Raw genomic sequence first — 27,824 nt, 5'->3', positions numbered from 1 at the left:
CATACAAATGAGGCCAAGAGGAGCAGAATACTTAATCCTCTCTGATAGCCAAGCTGCACTAAAGGCACTTGACGCCTGCTCGTTTGACTCAAAAGCAGTATGGGAATGCAAAAATGTTCTGGTGGAACTGGTAAAGAAGAACAGAGTTACATTCTGTTGGGTGCCGGGCCATGAAGGCATCCATGGAAATAAAAAAGCAGATACCCTTGCCAAAATAGGTACAGAATCCCTTATGGTAGGGCCTGAGCCAGCCATCTCCTACATCAAAGCTCTCATAAAAGATTGGGAAAAAGAGAATTAGATCCAATAACTGGAGTAGGACCTCATGATTAAGACAATCTAAAATGTTTATCTCTCTTTATGATAAAGGGTGGGCATCTCTCCTTGAAAAAAGTAAGGAAGATATAAGATTGATATTACGGATGTTAGTGATATAAGGACATGGCTTCCTTAAAAAAACACCTTATGAAGATGGGTCATAGTCAGACTGATGAATGCAGACTCTGCGGAGAAGCAGAAGCCCCAAGGACATCAGAGAACAGGAGCCCTCAAATTTGGTTAGCTTCTGTAAGTCTCAGATTTTGAGGGCACAAACATGAGTAAGGGAGGTGCAAAGGTCCTTTTAGGACTACTTGCGGGGACTACTGTCTCTTTCTCTCGAAGAAAAAAAAAACAAATATTGTTATTTAAATAATTCAGTATTACTGACATGAAATGCTGAATGATCGTTCTCAACATTGAAATGGGTCAAGAACTTTTTAAGGAACAAAATGGCGAATGAGTGGTTGACTGCACTGCCTTACTTTCTGGCCTTACGGGAAACATCAGTTAACTTTATCTCCCAATGTTTTTTCCTGACTTTGTTGCAGCATGGCTTTAATTTGTATAATACTTGTATATGCTTCAAATATTGAATAGGATGATAATAGGAACAACTATGCTGTACGTTGGATGTAGGAAAAGACAAAAAAGAAAGAAGAGCTAATTTTATGTTTTAACAATTTGAAGTGTTGTTAGTGAAAAGTTTCTCCCAAACCTCTAATAATTTAGTATTTGAACAAACCTTATTAAAACAATTAAAAACCAAAATGTAAACAAACCTCTTATGAAACACAATGTACAAGAAATAATTTAGTTTTTTGTTTCTTCTACTAATAGAAGATACTAATACTAATATTGATTAATAGGGAAAAAGAATTATATAAAGAAGCATAATGGTTTATATTAAATATGGAAAAACGTATACTGTATTTTATAGTAATATAATTAATAGGAATATGATAAAATGATACTGGTCAGGTGATAACCACCAAATAATAATAATAGTTAGTAGTGGATAGTTATAATAGGTATTATGATATGGTAACTTCCATATTTAAGATATTATTTATTTTCTAGAATCACATACTACAATTTCAATAAAATGTCAAACTAGTGTAACTTATACTGTAATATGTTATAATAATTTGATATGTCGTCCTTGAAGCACAATTATTAAGGCAAAGATGATATAATGTTAAATTTTATATCCAATTTTATTCGTCCTCATACTCGTTGTCCTGGAACTCTGGATCCACATAGACCTCCTCAACTTGATCATCAGGATTCTCCGGTAGTCTAGCCACGACTTCCTCTTCCACTTCTGTCCCCTCATCCATCTCCGGCTCTGGTTCAAATTGCTTGTTAATGGCTTCCACTACTAGTTTTGTCCTCTCCTCCACCTCTGCCTGGAGTTCCACCAAAGTTTTTTTGATACCGTCCACTACCAGTTTGTCGTACAACAAGAAAGCGCTGTGGCCTTGAATCCTCGCGTCAATCAAGAATGGAAGCAGCTGACTCCGTGTCTTGCTCACCTGTCGGCATATTTAAAATCGATTACAGTGGCAATTAAAACTTCAGAAGGCACAAAAATACTCACATCTCTATTAAAAGTTTTACTATCCCCCTGCCATTCCTTATAAATAAATATCTTGTTTGGGATTCTTTATTGATGCTCTTTACATTATAAGCAGATAACTAAACATTTTAAAATAAATTATTTTTGTGTCTAAATGAACTGACAAAGTATTTTGGAATGCTATTTGAGTATTGCCCTTTCCTGAGATAAAAAATCAAAAGCACCTTTTATTTACAGCCTAAGAAATTTCAGTATGTCAGGGATGTTTTTGTATTTTATTAACAAATATGTATAATGAGATATCTAAGGAGGATGAAATGATAGTTTAACACGTAAAACTTTTTTTGTAAAATGTCTTTCCCCTCCCCCTAGGTGTTATTTTAAGTAGTGGTATTTGACTATTGTTTACTCTCACTACAATATTATTGTATATTGCGATGGGGTAAAACAGAGAAACTGTTTTGTTGTTTCACATCTTTGTGATTTGGCAATCCGGTAGTTGTTACACTCTATATTGATAATATCTGTAACTTGTAGGAAAGAATAAAGAGTTCAGTCAGACTAGTTTACTCTCACTACAATATTATTGTATATTGCGATGGGGTAAAACAGAGAATGCAATCCAATAGTTGTTACAATCTCTATATTGAATATGTCTTGTAGGAAAGAATACCAAGTTCAGTCATACTATTTTTCTTTATACATATTTTTTTGCATAGTATTTGTACCATGAAACCAGGTATTTTTATTCAACTTTCATTGTTATTTATTACCCATTGTTTATAGTTACCAAGGACCTAGCCAGTGAGGGAGTCTTAGGGGTCCGGTCCCTCCAAAATTTTCAATTTGTTCAATTGCTTTTTTAGTAAACGATTATTATTGTTTAAACAATTCAGTATTACTGACGTGTACTGCTGAAAGATCGTTCTCAACAAAGAAACTGGTCAAGAACTTTTTAAGGAACAAAATGGGTCCTTACTCTCTGTCCACTACGGAATAATATCATTTGTCTGGATCCCTCCAAAACTTTTTCCTGGCAGCGTTTTAAATAGATACATTTTCAAACTGTAACTTTATCATATAATTGTATTTATTTATAAAATAGTTGCCAAAAATAAAAATTTGTTTTCCAGATTAATTCAATTATATTGGGTGACTATTGTATTTGTAAAATTAACTGTTTTGTAACATTGTTTTGTCATACGTAGCTATGATGAAGGGTCAATTGAATGTGAATGTTGAGTTTAGCTCCATAGAGCTATTCTCGTGAGACTTCTAGAGTTGTCTCCAAATTTATTAAGAACAGCATTTAGGCAGTCCGGAAGTTACACCAAATCTCTCTTATACTCGGGCTCCGAGTAATTATATCATATCATATTATATCACTGAACTGGTTTCAAAATCAGGTGAACCCTACAACCTAAACTTCAAAATTATTCCTACCTGTTCACTGTAATCAGGGGACACCCAAATGTTAGAGTGACTCAACCTGCTACGAGCTCCCAGCACTTTCATCCTGGTGGCAAAGTTGGCAAACTTGACAACGATTACCCGGTGTTTATAAAAGGTGTTGTTGTCGTCAGCGACGTCTGCTCGAAGGGCAACTGTAATGTCGGAGGGGCTGGCCCGCACTTTCATAACTCTGTTCAGGATGAAAAGAACCTTCTGTAGAGTGGATCTGTGATTCTCTCTCTTGTTCTCGGTCACATTGTAGAATATCAAGTTGTTCGTCTTCACTTGTTGTTCAATAATATCCACTTTATCGATGAGCTTCTTATTGGCTTCTTCGAGCTTGGCAATTTTATCTTCTTGCGATTTCAGTTGAGACATCAAGTTGTCCACTTTTTCAGCAAGGTTTTCCAATGTTGAGGATGTCGTAGGGTCCTGAACGGGTTCTTCGAGTTCGGGCTGGTCGTAGTCTAGAGGGTTCGAGAGTACGAGTGTGTTGGGAAGTTCAGGCTTCATCAGAGCTACCCATGGGTCCGGCTCTTCCAGTTCTGAGGTGTCTTCCAGTGGTGCAAACACCAACCATTGGCTGTAACAAGAAGTTAGAACCACCAGAAAACACACAATTTCACCTATAGGTCGCATGATGTGAGACAGAAACCCACTGTATTAACAAAACACTGAACTCGAAACTGTTTGGATTTCCACAATTATACTTATCAACTGATTGTTTGAACTTTGACTCAGACTCACTGATAATATACTATGAATTATTTACGTCTATTCCACACGCGAAATGAGAATGCATTTACAGCCAATCATTACAGCAAGCAATCAGTAATACTCGATATCATAATTTTATTTTTGTATAATAATGTACCACATTGAAAAATATAAAACTTTATCCTTGACATTTTAGGTTATCAAGACTTGAGGAATACTCACTCCTAAGGTCATTAACAATAGATTAATATTGTGAAAGACACATATTTTTAAAAACAAGTCATATAAGTATAATTCAATACCTCAATGTAATAAAATCTCCATTCATTATTTTAATTCTATGTTATAATTTAGAATACGGTACCAATACATTTAATGAAAATACCTAAAATTGTGATGCAAACATTTTTTATACTCTAAAATGATTTCTATTAAAACTTTACTATGTTATATATTGTACATTTCAAATCTATAAATTTATGTACAACTGGGTTTATAACAAAGTTTTCAATACTTTACTGAATTTCATTAATAAAACTGTAGTCATTTGAAAATCTTAAGAGTTTATTTATAGAAAAATACAAATTATAAATAAAAAACAAGAAAAACAATATTTATTACGCGAATAATTGTGTTTATTTCATATAATATACTAAAATAATTTGAAAAGCTTAAAATACAAATAAATTTAAACGTAATAAAACTATAACAATCAATATAGTACACTTGCCAGCTTGTGTGATTTGACAAAGGCTTTTGACTGTGCTCCACACGACATCCTCCTTAACAAATTACAACATTATGGCCTAAATGGTGTTGAGCTAAACTTCTTTCGAACTTACCTGTCTGATCGCACTCAGAGGGTGTACTTCAACAACACACTCTCTGAGTTAGCTTCAGTTAAGGGTGGTGTACCACAGGGATCGGTCCTTGGCCCATTCTTATTCTTAGTTCTTATAATTGATTTGCCTACCAATGTGGATTGCGGCTCAGTAATTTTTGCAGATGACTCCACGTTTTATTGTATAAATAACGATATAGATACCTTGTTTGTAGAGAGAACTCATGTCCTCCACCAAGCTAACCACTGGTTTTCATCTAATGGTCTGTTACTAAATGATAATAAATCACAAAATATTTTATTTTCTCTTTGTAAAAATCTTACGCTAACGAAGTATAATTTAAATTTAAAGTCCTGTGTAAGACTGTTGGGTATAACTTTAGATTCTAAGTTGACTTGGCAACCCCATGTTCAGAGTGTCTGTTGTAGGCTGTCAAGAGTAATTTTTTTGCTGCGCCACCTAAAGAAACTTGTTCCCAAAGATTATCTTAAATCCGCATATTATGCATTTTTTCATAACACCATATCGTATGGAATCACCATATGGGGTAACAGTCATGATATTCATAAAGTATTACTGTTACAGAAAAAGGCTGTTAGAATTTTAGCAGGAGTCTCCTCCTTAACTACATGTAAACCTATTTTTGCAGAGGAAGGTATTCTAACTGTTATCAACCTTTATATTTATTCATGTCTGATTAAATTAAAACAGAATCTTGGCGACTTTTCTCTTAGAAATGACATTCATCACTATCCTACTAGAGGCAACTTATATTTAGATCAGCCCTACTGCAGATTAAGTAAAACACAATCTATGTATTCTTTTATTGGTATCCGTTTGTTTAATAAACTACCTCTTACCAGTCATAACATTAGTCTTAGTAAATATAAATCAGTGATGTATAGATGGCTGTTAACTAGACCTTTTTATAGTATAGATGAATACCTGACACTGTCTGTGATAGATGTTTCTTTTTAAATTTTAAACCTGTCTATATTGTAGCCCACATAAATGTTTTAAATGTTACTGTTTTAAATTGTCTGTTATTGTACTATTTATTTATTTATTATTGAATGTTAACCATTTTATTACAATGTTATTAATTAATTTTCTCTTAAATCTATTAATACATGGATTTATTGTTGATTGTCCATGCTTAGTTATACATAGTATACTGTTATTTCATCTGGCCAGTCAGGTTTTCACTGGAATTAACATTTAATGTAATGTATCTAGATTTAATATTTTATTGAAGCTCTGGTGACGATGTCAATGCATTTTAATAATGTTATTATGACTAATAAAGATTCTTGATTCTCTTGATAACCAAAACTATTTTAACTATTCTAGTACAAAATTAAAATGTTTCATTATTGTTAAAACTTTCAGTTTAAAGAGGAGACACTGTAACAGCCTAGGCGTGTTACAATATAATTTATTTTAGTTTACAATCTACCCTATAACAAAAGAGTGGTGGTCATATACTTCTACAGCTTTGTCCCTTTCTGTTTCCAGGGCAAAGTTTAATATATTAGTTTTTATGTATACCAGATTACTTTAAGACTATTTTTTTTAATCAGTGGCATTTTTATATGCATTATTTATTTTACAGAGAAAGGAAGAATAATGAATAAATAAATGAATGCTTGAACAAAGATATGATAAATGGGTTAATATTTCCTGAATAGAGTTTGTGTACACAGTTATTTAAAACATAATCATACTGGGCTTTATAATTCTTTAACACTTATTTTGGTGTCTCCAACCTCCTTTTACAAAAAAATTATGTTTGTCTAAAAAACATTTAACAATATTAAAATTCTCTGGCGTATACTTACTTTGGTACCTAATACAATTATATTCGAATACTATTTCCTTTTATATTCTTTGTAGAAGTTCCTAATTTTGACCATATATGTTCCAAAACTGCACAATTTATCTTAATAGATGTTTTCGTGATACCATACCTCTAACAGGTTCATGTTTCCAGTGAAATTGTCTAAATAGTTCAAACATAACCTTCAGAGGTGGCTGTTAGCAGAAAACCCTTTAATAGTCCTAAAACACCAATAAGACAGCAATACAAAAAATAGAAATTTTCATCAAACCATAACCCAAGAATAATATAAGGTGTTGTTTTCAAACAAAATAAACATTTATTGTTACATAAGTCATTGAGGAGATTTATTGGCATAAAAGCATATTCAAGAGTATAATAGTACTACATACTCAAAGTTAGATAAACTAACCAGTGATGAAAATCTAATTGTACCTAACGGAATCTTATAGCCTGATCTTGTCTAAATAGGCAGATGTGACCTTTGACCTCCAGTCCTTATCTTTTTTGTTTTCACTGACTATCTGGGTAAACATTGCTAGGTCATTTCTTCATATAAGTCTTACAGAGTTTTTCCCTTAGGTTTGAGATTTGAACCACTCTATGACGATACATGTGGGGCTGAACAATAAACATTTAAAATATGCACTCATGGAACTCGATGTAATAACCTAAGCTGTAATTTCCAAGGACATATCAGTTTAGTTTAAAATCTTAACTGAAGATGGTTCCAACAGCGAGGCTAATATATCTCAAGATGTTACTAGTCACATAAGCTGTAATTCCCAAGTTCATATCAGTTTCAGTTTAAAATCTTAACTGAAGATGGTTCCAGCAGCGAGGCTAATATATCTCAAGATGTTACTAGTCACATACTGTAAGCTGTGATTTCTAAGTTCATATCAGTTTCAGTTTAAAATCTTAACTGAAGATGGTTCCAGCAGCGTGGCTAATATATCTCAAGATGTTACTAGTCACATACTGTAAGCTGTAATTCCCAAGTTCATATCAGTTTCAGTTTAAAATCTTAACTGAAGATGGTTCCAGCAGTGAGGCTGACATATGTCAAGATGTTACTAGTAACATAAGCTGTAATTCCCAAGTACATATCAGTTTCAGTTTAAAATCTTAACTGAAGATGGTTCCAACAGCGAGGCTAGTATATCTCAAGATGTTATTAGTCCCATAAACTGTGATTTCCAAGTTCATATCAGTTTCAGTTTAAAATCTTAACTGAAGATGGTTCCAACAGCGAGGTTAGTATATCTCAAGATGTTATTAGTCCCATAAACTGTGATTTCCAAGTTCATATCAGTTTCAGTTTAAAATCTTAACTGAAGATGGTTCCAACAGCGAGGCTAGTATATCTCAAGATATTATTAGTCCCATAAAATGTGATTTCCAAGTTCGTAACAGTTTCAGTTTAAAATCTTAACTGAAGATGGTTCCAACAGCGAGGCTAGTATATCTCAAGATGTTATTAGTCCCATAAGCTGTGATTTCCAAGTTCATATCAGTTTCAGTTTAAAATCTTAACTGAAGATGGTTCCAGCAGCGAGGCTAGTATATCTCAAGATGTTACTAGTCACATAAGCTGTAATTCCCAAGTTCATATCAGTTTCAGTTTAAAATCTTAACTGAAGATGGTTCCAACAGCGAGGCTAATATATGTCAAAATGTTACAGTCACATAAGCTGTAATTCCCAAGTTCATATCAGTTTCAGTTTAAAATCTTAACTGAAGATGGTTCCAGCAGTGAGGCTGACATATGTCAAGATGTTACTAGTAACATAAGCTGTAATTCCCAAGTACATATCAGTTTCAGTTTAAAATCTTAACTGAAGATGGTTCCAACAGCGAGGCTAGTATATCTCAAGATGTTATTAGTCCCATAAAGCTGTGATTTCCAAGTTCATATCAGTTTCAGTTTAAAATCTTAACTGAAGATGGTTCCAACAGCGAGGTTAGTATATCTCAAGATGTTATTAGTCCCATAAAGCTGTGATTTCCAAGTTCATATCAGTTTCAGTTTAAAATCTTAACTGAAGATGGTTCCAACAGCGAGGCTAGTATATCTCAAGATGTTATTAGTCCCATAAAGCTGTGATTTCCAAGTTCATATCAGTTTCAGTTTAAAATCTTAACTGAAGATGGTTCCAACAGCGAGGCTAGTATATCTCAAGATGTTATTAGTCCCATAAGCTGTGATTTCCAAGTTCATATCAGTTTCAGTTTAATATCTTAACTGAAGATGGTTCCAACAGTGAGACTAATATATGTCAAGATGTTACTAGTCACATGAGCTTGTAATTCCCAAGTTCATATCAGTTTCAGTTTAAAATCTTAACTGAAGATGGTTCCAACAGTGAGGCTAATATATGTCAAGATGTTACTAGTCACATATAAGCTGTAATTCCCAAGTTCATATCAGTTTCAGTTTAAAATCTTAACTGAAGATGGTTCCAGCAGTGAGGCTAATATTATGGCAAGATGTTACTAGTCATATAAGCCTAAAAACTAAAATTACAACAAAAATGTTTCCATAACAATTGAGAATTAAACCTCAGGTCAAACATTTTTGTTCCCTTCACAGTATTTTTTGACATAATAACAGATGCTACGCCAAGTCTTTGTTACTGACTCAATATACTTATAAGAAAGGTACCCTCCCTAAAGGACACATTCAAGTACGAGTTACGGAAAATGTTATTAGTTTGTAGTTCTTGTACTTTTCTGTTCCGTTCCATTGTGTGTTATGTACTAATTGTGTAAAAGGTTGAGCTGTTATTTTTAACATACTGGAGGAAAAAAATATAATTGTACAAATATAATGTACACCTTTAATACAGTGAAAATGACCAGCATTTCCATCACTGAAGCGCTGACATGCAGCCTTTTCTTTTCAAAATGTACAATCTAATTTAAATTTGAGTGTAGGATCAGACAGCTATAACCTACATGTGAAATGAATGAATGAATTAGTTTATTTATTTCCTGAAGATTTGACAATATACACAGGAACAGAAAAGGTACAAGAGATAATTATTATTAATCTAAAGAAACAAATAAAAGTAACTAAATGGGTTTCTTATAATAAATTCTTATCTTATATGCCTGATGAAAGGTTGCTCTAAGGAAATGGGTCTACATAGGCAATGTGGCCTGTGTGTAGACCCGAGTTGCTTAAGTAAAAATAATAATTGCAACAATTATTCCAGAAAGGATGAGTTTGAACTATTGTTTGGTTTAATCGATTAAAGCCCCAACCACAACTATATGCAGCCAATGCCAATGTATGTCTTGAGTAAATGTGACGGAGTGTGTCCGGAGGAGGGGGGTTGGCAGAGAGGTAACGGTCAAACCCGGACTCAGTCTCTGATACAATTAAATTAAAAATTATGTTATTTATGTGTTAAAAAAAAAAAAAAATTTAAGGCGCGGAAAAAATATAAGTATTGTTTAAATTTTAAGAAATATTTCGATATAAAATTTGGGAGATGTAGTGGCCATTAATTGTTGAGATCTATTTACTCACTGAGAGATCGAATTCCAGTACTATTGGAATAGCGTGTATTACGAGTATGTGAATGTGAAACTGGAGAAAAGAGGCTACTGGAATTTTTGTAAATAATAAGTAGGAGATTCTTGATATGAAGTTGTCTTATGGTAAATATTTTGTTTCTCTGTAAAGAGTGTCAGTTGGGAGACGTCGAGGCTTTTTAAATCCTGTTTTAAAAATAGTTTTGTGAACAATATTGAGTGGTTCAAGTATTGTTTTGTATGCACCACCCCAAACAGTTATTCCAAAAGAGAGACGCGATTTGACATACGCGTAGTCCGCCAATCTTACCTCTCACCTGCCTAGAACATCACTCAGCTGATGAAATGCAAATATATATATATATATATATGCGACATAATGTCACCAAGAGGCCATTTGATACATATATCGATGTGTCATCTTGCAGTGATAGGTCAAATATTTAGCAAATAAACCTCATCTGAAGTGTAAGTGACTCTTGGCTGTAATATTGTGTAAATGCTGTATTGTGCAATAGACAGCTGTTAGGTACCAAATTTTTTCTGATTTTCTAAAACCTGTGAAATGTGCATTTGGGCTAAGTGAAGAAGTCATAATGACTACCACAGCTTTTCTATCGACAACCATTTATGTGGTAGTTAGGGTCACTCTAAAATTGACAATGTTCTAAAATAACATGACATCCGGAGACACAAGTTCCATGGCATTAGCATTTCACCGACTACTGGCACGGCACGGTAATGCCATCCCAGCTGATCAAGATTTTTTGGTGATGGTGGACCTGTGTTTAATCGCAATCTGCTACAGTCACTTACGAAATAGTATTTCTGAATTCCCTGTTATGTATTTTTGTTATATTATTGTTGTTTTTGTATTGACTTAGTTTATATTTATTTGTTATTTACATCTTTGTTATATTATTGTTGTTGTTATATTGACTTAGTTTATATTTATTTGTTATTTATAGTAATAAGTTTACATTCATTTATTGAGATATTATTTCTTGGCTTTGTTGATACACACCAATCTGCATAATCTGCTGCATATATAAAACTGCATGTACTTTTGTATGTAACAACATTACTGTTTGAATATAAAATTAATAAACTACTAATGTTATCAAGAAACTGCTGAAGACATTCTTGAGGTAGGGATGTTTTGACTCTAAAAGTCTTCAGAAAGCAATAGATAATCCACTCAAATCACACTCCCAATATCATTAATAAAAAAGCAAAAGAGCAGTGAGCCTAAGTATGAGCCTTGGGGGAACTCAAAATGGCACAGAAAAAGGTAACGAGGTAGCACCATCAAACTTGACCATAAGCTCTCTGCTAGTTAACCATAACTCCTGAACCACTCTAGCAATGAAACACAAATGCCACATCTCCCTAGTTTGGCAAGCAGAATGCGGTGGTTAACTTTGTCAAAGGCTTTGGCGCAGTTAAAGTAGACATAATCTACAGAACAGGAACTAAGAAATGTGGACATTATATATTCCTGGAACTGAAGTATATTAATTATTGTTAAACTCCCATGTATAAATCCATGTTGTTCTTGGTTATGCATTTACTAAGGTGGAAATGTAAAAAAATCTAGAATAATGCTTTCAAATACCGTAGCAAGGGTTGGCTGGATAACAGTTGGTCTCTAATTTCTGACATCAGTTTTATCACCCTGCTTAAAAATAGGTACCACAAAGTATTTATTCAATGAAAACAGGAAAACCCTAATTTCCAGTAGGGCCCTAAAAAGGATGGTTAGATGAGGAACCAGTACAGGGCTACAAACCTTCAGCACTATACGGGGTATGTTGTCAGGACCGGCTCCCTTTTTGATGTCCAGTTCTTCAAGCTTATCCATAATAGGATCCACCCATACGGCACAAATTGAAAGAGACAAGTTCCAGCTGAAATAAAAAGATTGTACTGCTGTTCATATATTCCTACGTACTATGTTGTGGACGAACATTTATTTGACCAAATCCTACATGAGCATCGGTTTGTCTCCGGAAGTACCTTTGAATAAATCTTTATAGTAATAAAAATTCCTCAATTTAATACATGCAAGATATAGCAACAAGCAATCCATGAATAATGAGATTTAACCAAATAATATGTAAACATGTATCAACTAGACAAGCGAGTCCACTCTTGGCTGAGTCTATGAGTTTCATTTAGTCTTAAGGTTGAGTGGAAGTAACTAATGCAAATCACTCCTTAATTATTTATGTGTTATAATTCAGAAATGAACAATTTTATTTTATGCTGAAGTTGTAAATATAGTTAGCAAAATTTGCACAAATGTTGATGTAACTGTGGCTGTAAAAAACTGTTAACATCGGTTAAGACTGAACTTTTATGGTAATAGAAGATAACATGATTTCACTGACACTAGTTGGCAGACCTGAATACCAGAACGGGTCTCTACACAACAAAGCTAGATACCTTGTGTTTGCATAGAATACAAGTTACCTGTGGAGAGTTAGTGAGGTCCTGGACTTAAGGAAAGGAACCCATTATGACCATTCATTCTATAGAATAAATGTTAACCTAAAATAGTTGTTCAGCATCCTTTTCAGCCCAAAAGGCAGAGTTCAAGGTCAATAAATGCTTGTCATCTGAATCAAAATTGGTATATAAATTTAAAGCATTTTATAAAAAATATAAGAAACCAAAAATAGTTTGTAGGTGTTACGCAGTGAAGCAATCTCAAGATAGAATCCGTATATTTTGACAAAATTTAGCATGAATATATTTAATGGAATAAATGGTAACTGAGAATAATTAATGAGTGTCCTAAGAGCTGATGGGATGGAGCTCAAAGATCTTAACGCTTTTTGTACTGTAAGAGATTTTACCGAGAGAGATTCTACAGTGCTTCATAGTCGAGATGTGCAGTCTCAAGGCAAAACGTTTTCTATACAGTTACTTTTGAAAATTTATGAATCTATGGAGCTCGATATAAATTGGTATGAACTTTACTAAGCCAGACAGTGTTAGGACAGACAATAACTAAGATTCCAAAGGGGGGAAGCTCTAAAGCAATAAACATTTTAATATTGTTATGATTAACAAAAGCCTCTAGAGACCAGGATCTCTAAGAGGTCTAGATCTTTTAGTGTTCTGGAACTTTTATGACTCAAATCTCCCACAAACCTGTAGCTTCCAGAGAGTAGGTTCTTATGGCCAAAAGCTTTTAGAGACCAGGAACTCTAAGAAGTCTAGATCTCCCAGTGTTCAGGAACTTTTATGACTCGAATCTCCCACAAACCCGGAGCTTCCAGAGGGTGAGTTCTTATGGCCAAAAGCTTTTAGAGACCAGGAACTCTTAGAGATCAAGATCTCCCAGTGTTCGGGAAATTTTATGACTTGAATCTCCCACAAACCCAGAGCTTCCAGAGGGTGGATTGTTATGATGGCCAAGATCTTTTAGAGGGGGAAATTTCCAAAGGCAGAGGCTAAAGAGGCCAAAAGTTTCTATAATGGAAGTTTAAGAATCCAGGTACTGTCTGTGGCAGTAATTATCCAGGGCTCCACCCCTGAAGGTGGGCATCTTAGAAGCTTATAGCTCTGAGATTTTAGTCTTGTCATGCTAATTTTAAAATTTTAAACTAAATTTAAAATGTACATAAATATAATTCATATAAAACACATGAAATGCGTTTCGTTTTGCACAATATACAGGGTGTCCCACGAGTAACCCAAGACACTTGTCAAATATGTTTATATGAACTTTTTTCATTATTTTGATGAGAGGAAACCACCTGAGAAGTTATTAATGTCAGTAATATTAAAATTTTATCTCAGAATGTATAAAAACTCTAATTTATCAATCATGTCTGAATGGTGTCATAACCATTATGCAGAATTGCGATCAGGGCAGTCACTGTAGATTTTGGCATATCAAGGGGCTCATGCAATGAAATTTATTCTAATGTTTTGGGTATGAAACGTGTGGCAGCAAATATGTTCAAAACTTGTTGAATTTGAACACAAACAGTGGTAAATTGAAGTTGATCAGGAGTCATTAAATGAAGTCAAAAATGATGCAGAATTACTGAAACATGTTATGACAGGTGACGAAACACGGGGTTTACAGATGACAAGAGCTCAATCGTCCCAGTGGACAAGTGCAGTCGAACGTGGATGTTCTTCTGTGTGTTCATGGCACAGTGCATCATGAATTCTTGCCACAAGGTCAAACAGTTACTACCATGGTGCAACACCATCCACCATGACATCGCAGTACTGTAAAGATGCCCCTCACTAGGACATGGAAGCTCCTAGTGACACGGCACTGTGTGACTTATAATTGGTCAGGTCCTTGGGGAGGAGGAGGGAAACAAGCATAGATGACATTAAAAGTGCATCACCAAAAAGTCTAAAGACTATAGATCGAGTTTGAGAAATTTTTTGAGGATCGGAAGAAGAGCTAGCACAAGTGTTTTAGAGTAAAATGCATTACAAAACTTATATTAAATTTGATAGTTTTGTTTACAAAGTGTAGGTCAAATAAAAGCACTTTTATAATTTTTTTTATTTATTCATACAAATTGTTCTTGAAAATGACACAACATTAAAACACTGTACAACTGTCAACGTCATGACAAATCGTATAAATTTGTTTACAGAAATTAATAATACATAAATAAATACAAATATTATTATCAAAACAACATATGTACAAAAACAAAAATAGTAATACTATCACTTTAGACGGCTAGGTCCTTATTTTACTTGAAGACAGTAGTTATAAAAGAGCAATGTCTAGCAAAATATAAATCTTTGAAACTTAACATCTTCTACCGCGCTTTGTACATGGGTACGTACGTAACTATATACAGTTTTCTGAAAATGAATAAAAACCACTGATATTGAATTGTAGAAAAAGCACCAGATGGCAAATTTTCTTATTGTTTTCAGTAAATAATCGACTTAAAACCAGAATCGTAATTACTTGTCACAGCAAAATAAGGTGTAATACAAGGTAACATATTTCATAAGCTCATTACTTTTTGTCTTAAAAGTATGATACAGTTGTAGATCTTCAGAGCAGGGCCCAGTTTCAATCCAAGTACTTTGGTTAGATCGCACTGAGTCAACATTAGGAAGGCTTCTCCATCGATCTCCTACAATCAGAAGGAACAACTTTACAAAGTGAGTTAGTAGTAAATATCAGTGCACTAAGTAGGAAACAGTTTTAGATCTTCAGAGAGGCCCAGTTACAATACAAGTACTTTGGTTAGATCGCACTGAGTCAACATTAGGAAGGCTTCTCCATCGATCTCCTACAATCAGAAGGAACAACTTTACAAAGTGAGTTAGTAGTAAATATCAGTGCACTAAATAGGAAACAGTTGTAGATCTTCAGAGAGGGGCCCAGTTACAATACAAGTACTTTGGTTAGATCGCACTGAGTCAACATTAGGAAGGCTTCTCCATCGATCTCCTACAATCAGAAGGAACAACTTTACAAAGTGAGTTAGTAGTAAATATCAGTGCACTAAATAGGAAACAGTTTTAGATCTTCAGAGAGGGGCCCAGTTACAATACAAGTACTTTGGTTAGATCGCACTGAGTCAGCATTAGGAAGGCTTCTCCATCGATCTCCTACAATCAGAAGGAACAACTTTACAAAGTGAGTTAGTAGTAAATATCAGTGCACTAAGTAGGAAACAGTTGTAGATCTTCAGAGAGGGCCCAGTTACAATACAAGTACTTTGGTTAGATCGCACTGAGTCAACATTAGGAAGGCTTCTCCATCGATCTCCTACAATCAGAAGGAACAACTTTACAAAGTGAGTTAGTAGTAAATATCCGTGCACTAAGTAGGAAACAGTTTTAGATCTTCAGAGAGGGCCCAGTTACAATACAAGTACTTTGGTTAGATCGCACTGAGTCAACATTAGGAAGGCTTCTCCACAGCCACACCAAAACGCTATTGGATGATTTTAGATAGGAGAGGTTCGATTATCCTCCGTACAGGCCAGATTTAGCATTAAGTGATTACCACCTCTTTCCAGCCATGAAGCCCTGGCTTTTTCTTCTCAGTTGGAATCGAAAGATTAGTGGCACGTTATGATAAGTACCCCAATTTGAACGGGACTTATGTTGAAAAATAGTGTAAAAAATGTAACTTTCAAATGTATATAATATAATTTTTTCACTTAACTTATGTTTTACTTTTTTGTGTTACTGTCTTGACATGCTTCTACTGTACAGTGTTATTTTAGACATACTTGATAGATAAACACACATTCAAATAACGTGATCCAAGAAATCATTCAGTTCAGTGCCAAAATAAAGAAAAACAACAAATGTATGCATAGCTGTTATAACAATTTATTTGTTATGTTCAATTTTTACTATTACTAGAGGTTCTACTGACCTGATCAAGGAAGAGCTTGGCACGGCTGGGAATGACTGTGTTGACAAACGCTGCTACCTGCTTGTGGTTCCATGCACGGGGGTCTCCCCCAGTAACATTCACTTTGTGGCCCAGTGTCGCCACATGTTTCACCCACATTTCCTGTTGCGCCGGTGCCGGCTGGTACCCAGGTTCCAGGACGGTACGGATGAGTTCCTTTCGCAACCGGTCTAACTGATCCGTCCTGCTCTCTGCTTCTGGCAGTTTCCTGTCACATACAAAAAATTGTATTATACAGATTCATCTCTCCGGGACAGTATGGAAGATTTCCTTTCGCAGCCGGTCCAACTGCTCCGTCCTGCTCTCTGCTTCTGGCAGTTTCCTGGCACACACAACTGTCATTATACATTTTCACATCTCCGGGACAGTACGGATGAGTTCCTTTCGCAGCCGGTCTAACTGCTCTGTCCTGCTCTCTGCTTCACACAACAACTGTAATTATTCAGGTTAACCTCTCCAGGCTTAAAGTTACAGATTGTAGGGCAGATAATACAGATGAGACACAAGTATTGGCATTATATAATAAATATTATTAAAACTGCTGATACCAAATTGCAATAATAATATAGCATTACAGTGTAAAAACTGCCAAATTATCGTTTATAGATTTTTTTATACGAAAATGACACCTAAAATACTGAAAAAAGTATTACACCAACATTAATGACCATTAATGACTATTAATGAACATTAATGATAATGTTTATGAAAGTAATTTAGTTTTAGAACATTTTGTTTAATAAAAACTGCAATAACTGAAATAAAAATTTTTTTAAGATAACACTTTTTATCTTAATACCTTTTACGACCTCTCCTTTCAATTCTTTCTTCTGTCTTCTCTTCAGTCTCTACTTTCACAGACGGTTCTTCTTTGTTTTCTTCTTTCACTGAGGCTGTAGAGTGTCTAGTCTTAATCCTTGACTCTGAATTTGAATCCTCTCCGATGTCTTGCTTTATGCTAAAAATTGCAGAGCAGAATTAAAGTAAACTATAACAGCAAATATATATGCACAATTGTGATTGTTTGCTTTACATCGTTGAGTTTTTAAGACAGCAGAAGTCAACTGCCTTAATATAGTAAAAAGAACATCTAAAATGTTGTAAAGGATATCAAGATTGAACAAAAGTACCCAAATATCAGGTTTCAAACTTTTTTATGATTGTTCCCATGAATTATAGTTTTAACCATTATCAAATTAACCCCTGGGAGAAGCCTGCACAATAGACTTACATCACGGTTTGTTCATCATTGCACGATCCCAACCTCAACAGTAAGAAGAATAAGAATAATTTATTCACATGACAGAACATAAAGGTTTACTGTGCAAGTCAAAACATCAGAATAAAAAGTAATCAGAACGATTTACAATCTAAACGTAAAACACAGTACATTCTTGTAACAATTATAAATTATTCCTACTACAAAAACTATTGGTCTCATCAAGACATGGGTTTCACTAGAGCCTCTTGGAGACTGTAGAAAGCCTTCCTGATCAAGTAACATTCATCAGTAAATTGTAAAATTTAGTATCAAAATAAAAAATTGAGTTTTTGAAAAGGTTAAGCATGAAACGGTCTGAAACTAGGTCATTTCTGTGGTGTATCTGTGTTATGGTCATGATTTAAATGTTGAAAAATATTGATATTTTGAATAACATTGTCGAATGAAAATTGAGAGGTTAGCTGGTCTCATTCCTCAGATGACCCTCAGTAACAAACTTAGCTGAGTTTTAGGAAACTATATACTCATCTCGATTTGAACATTGTTTATAGAAATACTACTCAGTACGAATTTATAGAAATAGTAGTGATATTTCAAACATGTAATTCTTACCTAGGAGTCTTTGTCTTGCTTATCGGTTCAGGAACCTCATAGAAGTCCGGATTGACACAGAACCTGTCCGGAACAGTGTCCTTGTTCAGGTTCTGAGGGGCATAAGGACAGAGGGCTGCAGTCGTGTGTTTGGCCAGGAATCCGCCCTTCACATTACCGTCACCTGCGCAGTCCTTGGTTCCACACTCGCTTTTCACCGGTGACGCTGTAACAAGTCCCATCACATCTACATCACATACACAACACCGAGACAACTTCAGATTGACACAGAACCTGTCCGGAACAGTATCCTTGTTCAGGTTCAATTTTATATTGTTATTAGTTATACTAAGTAATAGTTTAGGATGATGAAAAGAGTTGTTCTGCAAAACAAACAGATCTCAGGAACTCTTAATAATAAAAATGAACTTTTCTAGTTTCTTGAAAGAAGAGGATTAAATGTGTCAGTAAAATAGATTAATTGTATACCATGCTGCACCCTTAACCGACATACTTCAAAATTTGAATTTATCATTCATGAATAATTAAACGTATGGCTTATGTTAGTTTGTTTTTAAGAGTATCAGATCTGAACATTCTTACTGAAGATTTATTGGAATTAATTTTTCATTCAATAAAATCTTTCATGGCACCAATAGCCCAATAGTAATGATTACTGAATGATTTATACAGTTTATAGTGTTCTGCGGTACTTACTGGGTGGAGGAGTGATCGGATGTCCAGTCTTGTGTCCCCACCCGGTTGGGTGAATATCGGGACAGTCGTCGTCCACCCAGTACCCGAACTCCTCTGGGTAGCCATCGAAGGTGATCTTGATCTGGTAGTCCTTCACCTCCACAACGGTCGCGGGCCTCAGTAGAGACGGAGCTCGCTTATCAATCGCCTCCAGTTTCATCCCACGCTTGAACGCGTTCGGTGGTCTCGGCTTGAACGCCCGGGCAGGTGCCGCCACCGACTTGGTCTCTTTCAGGTACACGTCCCATGAGAACTGGCTGGGATTCTTGTATGCTGAAACAGATGTTCTGTAAAATAGCTGCTCATACCACTTGCTAATTCATTATGTATAAAACTGCCGTTGTTCAAAACCTTTCCAACCACAGAGATAAAACTCCTTTAAAATACTAAAATGCAGATTTTCAAAGATGAATTTGTATAATGAGACTCACAGTTCGGTGGAGTCAAGTCATGACCATTCTCCTCGCACCAACCGACAGGGTGGATGTAGGGAGAGCTGGGGTCGGTCCAGTAGTCGTAAACATCACCCCAACTGTCGAAGTGGATCAGTATTCGATTGTCTATCAAGTTGGCGACACTGGCTACACAAACCAGGGAAGAGTTCTTGCGGTCCACAGCCTCCAACTTCATCCCCACCCGGAACTGACTCGGACACAGTGGCTGCAAAATAGTTATGGATTATTTCGTTAATTATAGATTGTCTATCAAGTTGGTGACACTTGTTACCCAAAACAGGAAAGAGTTCTTGCAGTCCACAGCCTCCAACTTCATCCCCACCCGGAACTGATTGGAAAACAGTGGCTGCAACATCAGTTATGGGTTATTTTGTTAATCATAGATTGTCTATCAAGTTGGCGACACTGGCTACACAAACCAGGGAAGAGTTCTTGCGGTTCATAGCCTCCAACTTCATCCCCATCTGGAACTGATTGGAAAACAGTGGCTGCAATATCAGTTATGGATTATTTTGTTAATCATAGATTGTCTATCAAGTTGGCGACACTGGCTACACAAACCAGGAAAGAGTTCTTGCGGTCCACAGCCTCCAACTTCATCTCCACCCTAGACTAACTAGGACACAGTGTCTGCAATATCGGTTATGGATTATCTAGTTAATCATAGATTGTCTATCAAGTTGGCGACACTGGCTACACAAACCAGGGAAGAATTCTTGCGGTCCACAGCCTCCAACTTCATTGCCACCCTAGACTACAATATTGTGATCATATCTCATTGCCTTCAACTGACGTGTAAGATGCTGTAGCATATATGACCTTATACCTGGAGTGCCAGCCAATAGATCTACATAAAGAATCCACATTTAGTGGCATTTTATTTATATTCACACAGGACACAACAAACACAATATACAGTAGTTAACTCACTGCATTAGACTTGGGGAACAGAGACTTCGGAGCCGGTTGTGCCCGACACTGTTTCAGATACATGTTCCAACTGAAGTTCTCCGTCGTGTAGCCGCGGGGAGGGTCTAGGTTATGGCTGTTCCGTTCACACCACCCGGGTGGGAAGATATCCGGAGAGTCTGCATTTGCCCAGAAGTCATGGTACTCCGGATACCCATCGAAGTGCAATCTTATCCGGTATCCTGAAATATAAGGAAGAGCGTTAATTTTGTTTCATCATGATGGCCTGTCTGAACGTAAAATGAGATGTTTAATAAGGTGTTTTAAATGAGGTAAGTGATAAAATACAGCAAACACATTTTTATGAAATACATAGAATTAGTATATTATGAAAGTAAATTACCTAAATTATTATGATCTGTTTGTGGACTGTGCCTACTTGAGTTTGTGCACAGGGTACTACTATTATACACCATATCAATGTAGTTTATCTCCTCTCTACAGTGTTTCATAATAATATACATAAACTACACTAAATTTATTATTGCTTTTTGTTTTGCCACCAGTGAACAGTATGGATGTCAATGGTCAAGTGAAAAGCAAGACTGTAAACAATCAGTGATATTGTATTGATTACACATGCATCTTTGTTTAGAGTGCAACTTTGACTTGATTTAGCATTCCCATATTTTATTATATTTCACACTTGTAATCATAGTAAACTTTTAGCTAACAACTCCATGGGATTTGGGAAACAAAGTACATACGTCAAGTATCAAATAATTTTGTCACACTTGCTACATCGAACTCATAATTCTTACAATGAATTACACCGGTGACTAAGACATGCGCAGTTGTATCGCTTGGTTGTGTGGATGACACATGACATTTACTAATTTGGATTCATAGGAAAATTACAGCTATTCTGGAAAGTAAAGATTGGATTGCAAAGTTGGAACCAATAGTTACCTCTGACTTGGGCGACAGTGAGGACAGAAATGATGGCTTGGTGCTCCGGGTCGATACCTTCCAGTTTCATCCCCACCTTGAACCCATTTTTGCCGTCCGGGAACGGATTCTTGAACAGTCGGACGGGAGCTGCTTTTGCTTTGTTGCAACACTTCTGGAGGTAAGTGGACCACATGAACTCCCCTGAACTGTTCAGCCAAGCTTCCTTGTTAACATCCAATGACTGAAAATCAGTAATTCCAACATCAGTTTAACCTCAACGACTCATTTTATTGACTCTCAAGCATCAGAATTGATTCTATATTGCCATGAAGTTCATCAAAATCCAATTGTTATTAGATAGTCAAAAATTGTTTAGACAGAAAATAATACATGTCTTTACACGTTCGTCTGAGATATAGTTAGTATTATCAGTCGAAAGTTCTGGAGAACAGTTCTTCTGCACAAGAGACATCAAACACACACTTGTTACCCTTGCAGGTTTACACAAATTATTAAAATAATGCAAGCAATACAAATATAAAAACTCAATTAACTATAAAAATATATTTTCTTGTTGTTGGTATTTGTACTTATTTTAAACCTTCAATGCAGAATATTTTTATTGATGACTTGCAACAATTGTAACACTGGCTGAGTCCATTCACAGCTGTTAAAGTGTTAAACAGCACAGTTAGAGGAAATGTTACAGATAAAATAATCTGCTTCCTGGAACAAAACCACTGTTATACAACTTGGAGTTTAAATGATGAACTATTACTTAATGGATTGTACACAGAAAATCGTGTTTGATACTCACAGCTGTCCTGTCGGAAGATGCATCGTCCTCGCTGGGGTTGCTTCCGGCAGGCGACCTCGAGATGGTCTCACTGACTTCCGAGTCCGAGATAGTCGGGGAGGCTCCTCGCAAATCATCCGAGTCAGAGACCTGCAAGTTGATCTTAATGTTGCCTTCAGACGGTTTCTTGATTTTACGCAATTCCACCATTTTGGTGGACCATGCTTTAGAAATAAGTTCGGCTTCATCCACTGGTTCCACCTATTAAAATGGTGTTAACTTTGATATAAATCGACCTTAGTGCTCTGGAGACCAGGAAGAATAGAAAGGAGTTGGGGAACAAGACAGTTGTGGTAGAAAATAATAAAAGAATAGGAAATGATGGACAGGAGAGAAAAGAAATCGAGCAAAGCATACAACGAAATTACATAACACAGTATATTTTAAATAATGTCATTTCAAAAGCAATCATTAGGATGATGAGAAATTTCATATGTTATCATATACTACAAAACAAGCTATAATTCCAGTATCATTAAAATATCAATGTAAAATAGTACTCTTTATTAATACCAAAATTTTGTTATAATTACTCATAATCGTACTAATTATAAAAAATTATAACAATTATTATTAAAAAAGTATAAGTTATTGTATACTGAAAACTTTTTCGCATGATCTAACTTCTTTTATTAAAACCTCTCAGCAAGTAACTCGAAAACTAAAAAAAGCTTATTCTCTACATTGATGGCATTCAGATTTAATGTGAAGCATGGAAAAAACTTCCAAAACTTCTTCAGACCTAAGTTGACAATTTATGATTTTAACCGTATTGAGAAATCAAACCTTGGCATCGCCTTGCTCCTTGCCACTCTTTTGATCAATGCTGCCTCTCTTCGATCTTTGCGCAAGGATTTTAATCTTCCTTCGTTTCCGCCTCAATCGCAGCTCTCTCATCTTGTCATCTTGCCGCTTCTTCTTTATCTCAGTCCGAGCTAGCACGATCTTCTTGCAGCCGACACTGCAGAACCGAGTATCCATGAGAAACTCTGTGTAGAGGCCGTAACAGCCGCAGCCTTCGCAGCAGTATATCTTGTCCGATGCCTCTCCCAGAATGTCCTTTGTGGTTTTACTCTCTGAAACATTCCAGGACAGTTTCAGTCTACAATACTTTCGTGAAAGTTTAATATTGTGAAATTTTTAAAAGTAAGACATGATGATGGAAAGTTCTTAGGTTATTACTCAATGCAAAATTAATTATTTTACTAGTTACTCGATGTTGTTCCTTCCTGTGAGTAGGAATGTTACTAAGTAGCACACAATTGATAGCATCACAAAATCACAATTATCGGGATTTAAATATGAGAATTTATAGATTTCAACAAGTTTTTTAATTTGAAAACTGATGCTATTCACCGATAAAAACGTTTTATAGTACTTATTTTAACTCACAATATTATTTTGTTAATAATTGATAGAGCAATTAACTTTGCACAATGCTAATGTAGAACAAAAATATTTTAAAAATGAAACTCAAAAGTAACCTTTTACTTTTCCTTCATACCTGTATTGGGCGGTTTGTCATCGGAGCTGCGTCGGCTCGAGTTTGGTGTGTTTGAAGAAGATTCATCCTTGTTACTATCCACCACGAGATCTAATCCATACTCATTGATACGGAACTGTAAAATAAAATCCATGAATAAATTAACATTGTCATCGTAGCTGTGTCGGCTCGAGTTTGGTGTGTTTGAAGAAGATTCATCCTTGTTACTATCCACCACGAGATCTAATCCATACTCATTGATACGGAACTGCAAAATAAAATCCATGTATAAATTAACTTTGTCATTTTCAGTAAGAAAAGAAATTACAGAAAATATACCCATCTCCATATTCTAATAACACATTGATATAGTTTTGTAGAATTTGTAACGCACTTACTATGGAAGTCAAAAGAATTTAATAACCACAAGTATCTGATTAATATTTAATGACATGTCAGTTTTTGAGCTATAATATGACAGCTATAATACAAAATTAGTAGTATAATGGATAACCACTATAATGATAGTGATACCACAAAAAATACTCTATAGTTAAGTCAAAATTCATAAATTTTTGCATGTGACTCAGTTTTAATTTTGTGCAACCAGTAAACACGAAAGAGTCTGTCAAATTAATTTCATTATATGTCCTTTTTGAAACGTTTTATTTATAAATATTTATAAGAAAAGTTTCAATAATTTCACTGAAGAAAATCCCAATTTTGTGAATCAATGTAAATATTTCTTAACCAAAGAACATCCAAATCTAATAGTAGTGTTCAAACATTATGTTTCCCCCAAAAAGAAGAAATTATACTGAAATGACTTATAAATATAGCATTTTTAACTGTGGGAGAAGTTGTAATAAAAATGTTGACTGTTTACAGAACTTTTTTTAGGTTGTAGATTACTTAGTGATTCATTGTATTAACTGATTTTATATGATCATATTGTATATTATTTTAATTTAATTTTATTTTAAGTTACTGACAATGCACTTGTTTGCGTGTTGTAATTTTATTAGATGAAACAGTGTTTGGTGCAATAGAGAATTAATTGCTTAATATATGATCAAACACTCCAATAAATGAAAAATTTTTATTTTGTGAGGCCTTTCGTGCTCAAAGAACACATCGTCAGACCCACATAACTGAAATAAAAGACCCACACAACTGAAATAAAACTTTTATTTCAGTTATGAGGGTCTGACGATGTGTTCTTTGAGCACGAAAGGCCTCACAAAATAAAAAATTTTCATTTATTGGAGTGTTTGATCATATATTAAGCATTTAGTTTCCAATAAGAAGAAGCTGGTAAAATGTAGAGAATTAATCGATTAAAAATAAATAAACATTTGTCAAATCTTTTTAATAGCATTAAATAATCAAATTCAGTGCAACTATGCAAATGTTTAAAAATGAACAGTTTTGAAATTTTGTTATTTGGCATTTTTAATGAGTAACATCATTCGAAAGTATATACCTTGATATTACTTCCTGGAAGTTTTCCAACACCTTGGTGATCCCATTCCAAGACCTCCATGGGGTTCAGATCTTCCGGCTTCTGATACCTGGGTGGAGGGAGTTTCTGTCGTTCTGGTTTCACCAATTCTATCTTCACGTCATCATCTATCTGTTTCTTCTTCATCAACTCTATTTTCACATCATCCTCCACCTGTTTCTTCTTGACCAGCTCAATTTTTACATCATCTTCTATCTGTTTCTTCTCCGGAATTTCTTCCTTGTCCGGTCCAACAAGTCTTCTCACTGTCACCTCCCCATCCAGAACCAAGCCTTCGCTACAATCGGTGCCTCTCATCCCCATTTCCTCTGCTCTGCACTCATCGTCTACCCTCACAATTGTGGCCATAGAGGTTCCCTCGCTCACCATCGGGGTCCGCTCTATTGTCATTTCATCAGATATTTTTTCAGGTTTGTTCTAGAAAATAAAACAAATAACTTAAATACAAAAGGATTCAATTGGACAAGGAAACATTTCACAATCTACAATTTTTACTTTTTTAAAGGCGATAGAAATAAGTATATATAAATTTTGGCATATCAACTAGGATATCAAGAAAGAGAAACCCCTGATTTTATAAAAACTCATAATTAAAATTCAAGTGTAATGTATAAACGATTTTCAGTGTCGATTTAGTACATAAAACAGTTTCTGATACACATAATCAGTGGTCTGATAAAATCTATATAATATTTATGAAGAATTTTAAATGGATAACTAAAGTAAGGAAATATTAATTGTGGTTCTGTAATTATATTGACTTAATACTTGTATAAGATTACACAAATAACACACTACTAATAAAAAAATAGTACATTTACAAGAAAAAAGTAAAAAAAATTTAGACCTACTCATTTTCATAGTAAGGTTGAAAAGAAACCACAAAAAACTCAGAAGAAAGGTAAACTAAAACTCAAATATTCAATAAGAAAGAATAAGATAAGAAAACTTGAGCTGTCTGCTTATATTAACATTCACAGAGAAATGATGTAATTACTTTGGCTTTGCATATTTCTTAATGACTTGAAGTCAAAGAGTTATAGTTTTACTCTCCAATTGTCTGCACAGTATGGATGCCAGTGGTATCAGCAAATATGTTGAAATCCATATAGAGCAGAAATGGATGAATGAACACCAGTTTCTGACTTAATTACTTTATCTAATCACATCCCATTGATGATCAATGTGCACTATAGAAGTAACAGTTGTAATATAGGTGATATATTTACCTTGATGGTCTTGATGTCCGATGTGGGAGTCATAACCAGGGACTCCGGCATGTTCAGTCCATTGGGTGCCTTGCCAATACCATTATAGGAACAGTTGTAAAAGGTGGTAAATAATATTTACCTTGATGGTCTCAATGTCCGATATGGGAGTCATGACCAGGGACTCCGGCATTTTGAGTCCATTGGGTGCCTTGCCAATACCATTATTGGAACAGTTGTAAAAGGTGGTAAATAATATTTACCTTGATGGCCTCGATGTCCGATATGGGAGTCATGACCAGGGACTCCGGCATGTTCAGTCCATTGGGTGCCTTGCCAATACCATTATTGGAACAGTTGTAAAAGGTGGTAAATAATATTTACCTTGATGGCCTCGATGTCCGATATGGGAGTCATGACCAGGGACTTCGGCATGTTGAGCCCATTGGGTGCCTTGGCTAAGAGTGTCTTGCCAATACCATTATTGGAACAGTTGTAATAGGTGATATATTTACCTTGACGGTCTCAATGTCCGATATGGGAGTAATGACCAGGGACTCCGGCATGTTGAGTCCATTGGGCGCCTTGCCAATACCATTATTGGAACAGTTTTAAAAGGTGATAAATAATATTTACCTTGATGGCCTCGATGTCTGATATGGGAGTCATGACCAGGGACTCCGGCATGTTGAGTCCATTGGGTGCCTTGGCTAGGAGTGTCTTGCCAATACCATTATTGGAACTGATAGGCTGGAGGGGGGGCAGAGAGGGGAAATTCCCTCCCTCTGGTGGCTTCACCAGGACTGACTGTTTGTTGTCTCTTCCTGCAGCAAATATTGTTGGTCGGGTTACTGTACATTCATTACAAATAGTTTGTAGATAATCAAACAATACTCAGCAAATACATTATTAAATTTTCTATTTACTATAAATCTATATATTTTTGTATCTACGTTGTCGTTACTTTTATTTTTTCAAAACAAAAAGTAATGTAGTTTTCTATTTTCCCCATATATGAGCCAATTGTAATTCAGTAATTGTTGCAAAAATAACATAGCCATGTTATAATACAGTACCACAAAAATCTACAATAGATTAAAAAATGTAAATATGTATCTAAACAAACTTTTTTACATATACACTGTATAAACCTAAGTTT

The 27,824-nt window shown here is 35.1% G+C and overlaps 2 protein-coding genes across 9 annotated transcripts in view; both read right to left on the bottom strand.

Moving 5' to 3' along the window:
- Positions 1–1,372: 1,372 nt before the first annotated feature.
- LOC124367225 lies at positions 1,373–4,135 on the bottom strand. The gene is made up of 2 exons (XM_046823901.1): positions 3,341–4,135; positions 1,373–1,853 (listed from the first exon to the last, which is right to left on the bottom strand). The coding sequence occupies exons 1-2, from the start codon at positions 3,986–3,988 to the stop codon at positions 1,536–1,538; spliced, it is 966 nt and encodes a 321-aa protein (XP_046679857.1). The 5' UTR covers positions 3,989–4,135; the 3' UTR covers positions 1,373–1,535.
- Positions 4,136–14,807: 10,672 nt separating this feature from the next.
- Positions 14,808–27,824, bottom strand: part of LOC124367224 (lethal(3)malignant brain tumor-like protein 3) — a 41,703-nt gene continuing 28,686 nt past the window's right edge. For 3 of the 8 annotated variants that reach the window (XM_046823892.1, XM_046823899.1, XM_046823900.1), the window contains 13 exons: positions 27,302–27,516; positions 25,419–25,874; positions 23,957–24,203; positions 23,239–23,528; positions 22,414–22,653; positions 21,615–21,837; positions 20,667–20,887; positions 19,713–19,941; positions 19,243–19,554; positions 18,547–18,751; positions 17,512–17,670; positions 16,674–16,920; positions 14,808–15,414 (listed from right to left, as the gene is read on the bottom strand). In XM_046823892.1, the coding sequence (XP_046679848.1) occupies positions 15,283–15,414; positions 16,674–16,920; positions 17,512–17,670; positions 18,547–18,751; positions 19,243–19,554; positions 19,713–19,941; positions 20,667–20,887; positions 21,615–21,837; positions 22,414–22,653; positions 23,239–23,528; positions 23,957–24,203; positions 25,419–25,874; positions 27,302–27,516 (3,176 nt within the window). In that variant the 3' untranslated portion in view covers positions 14,808–15,282. Of the gene's footprint in view, positions 15,415–15,551; positions 15,896–15,932; positions 16,056–16,673; positions 16,921–16,944; positions 17,035–17,511; positions 17,671–18,546; positions 18,752–19,242; positions 19,555–19,712; positions 19,942–20,666; positions 20,888–21,614; positions 21,838–22,413; positions 22,654–23,238; positions 23,529–23,956; positions 24,204–25,418; positions 25,875–27,301; positions 27,517–27,824 lie in introns of those variants that run through there. The other 5 variants (XM_046823897.1, XM_046823893.1, XM_046823896.1 and 2 more) reach the window with 5 other exon arrangements.

This window comes from Homalodisca vitripennis, chromosome 8 (assembly GCF_021130785.1).
Source record: "Homalodisca vitripennis isolate AUS2020 chromosome 8, UT_GWSS_2.1, whole genome shotgun sequence".
In the NCBI taxonomy this organism is placed as follows: Eukaryota; Metazoa; Arthropoda; class Insecta; order Hemiptera; family Cicadellidae; genus Homalodisca; species Homalodisca vitripennis.
The sequence above is the reverse complement of the archived record's forward strand: the minus strand, read 5'-3'. Positions and strand labels throughout refer to the sequence as shown.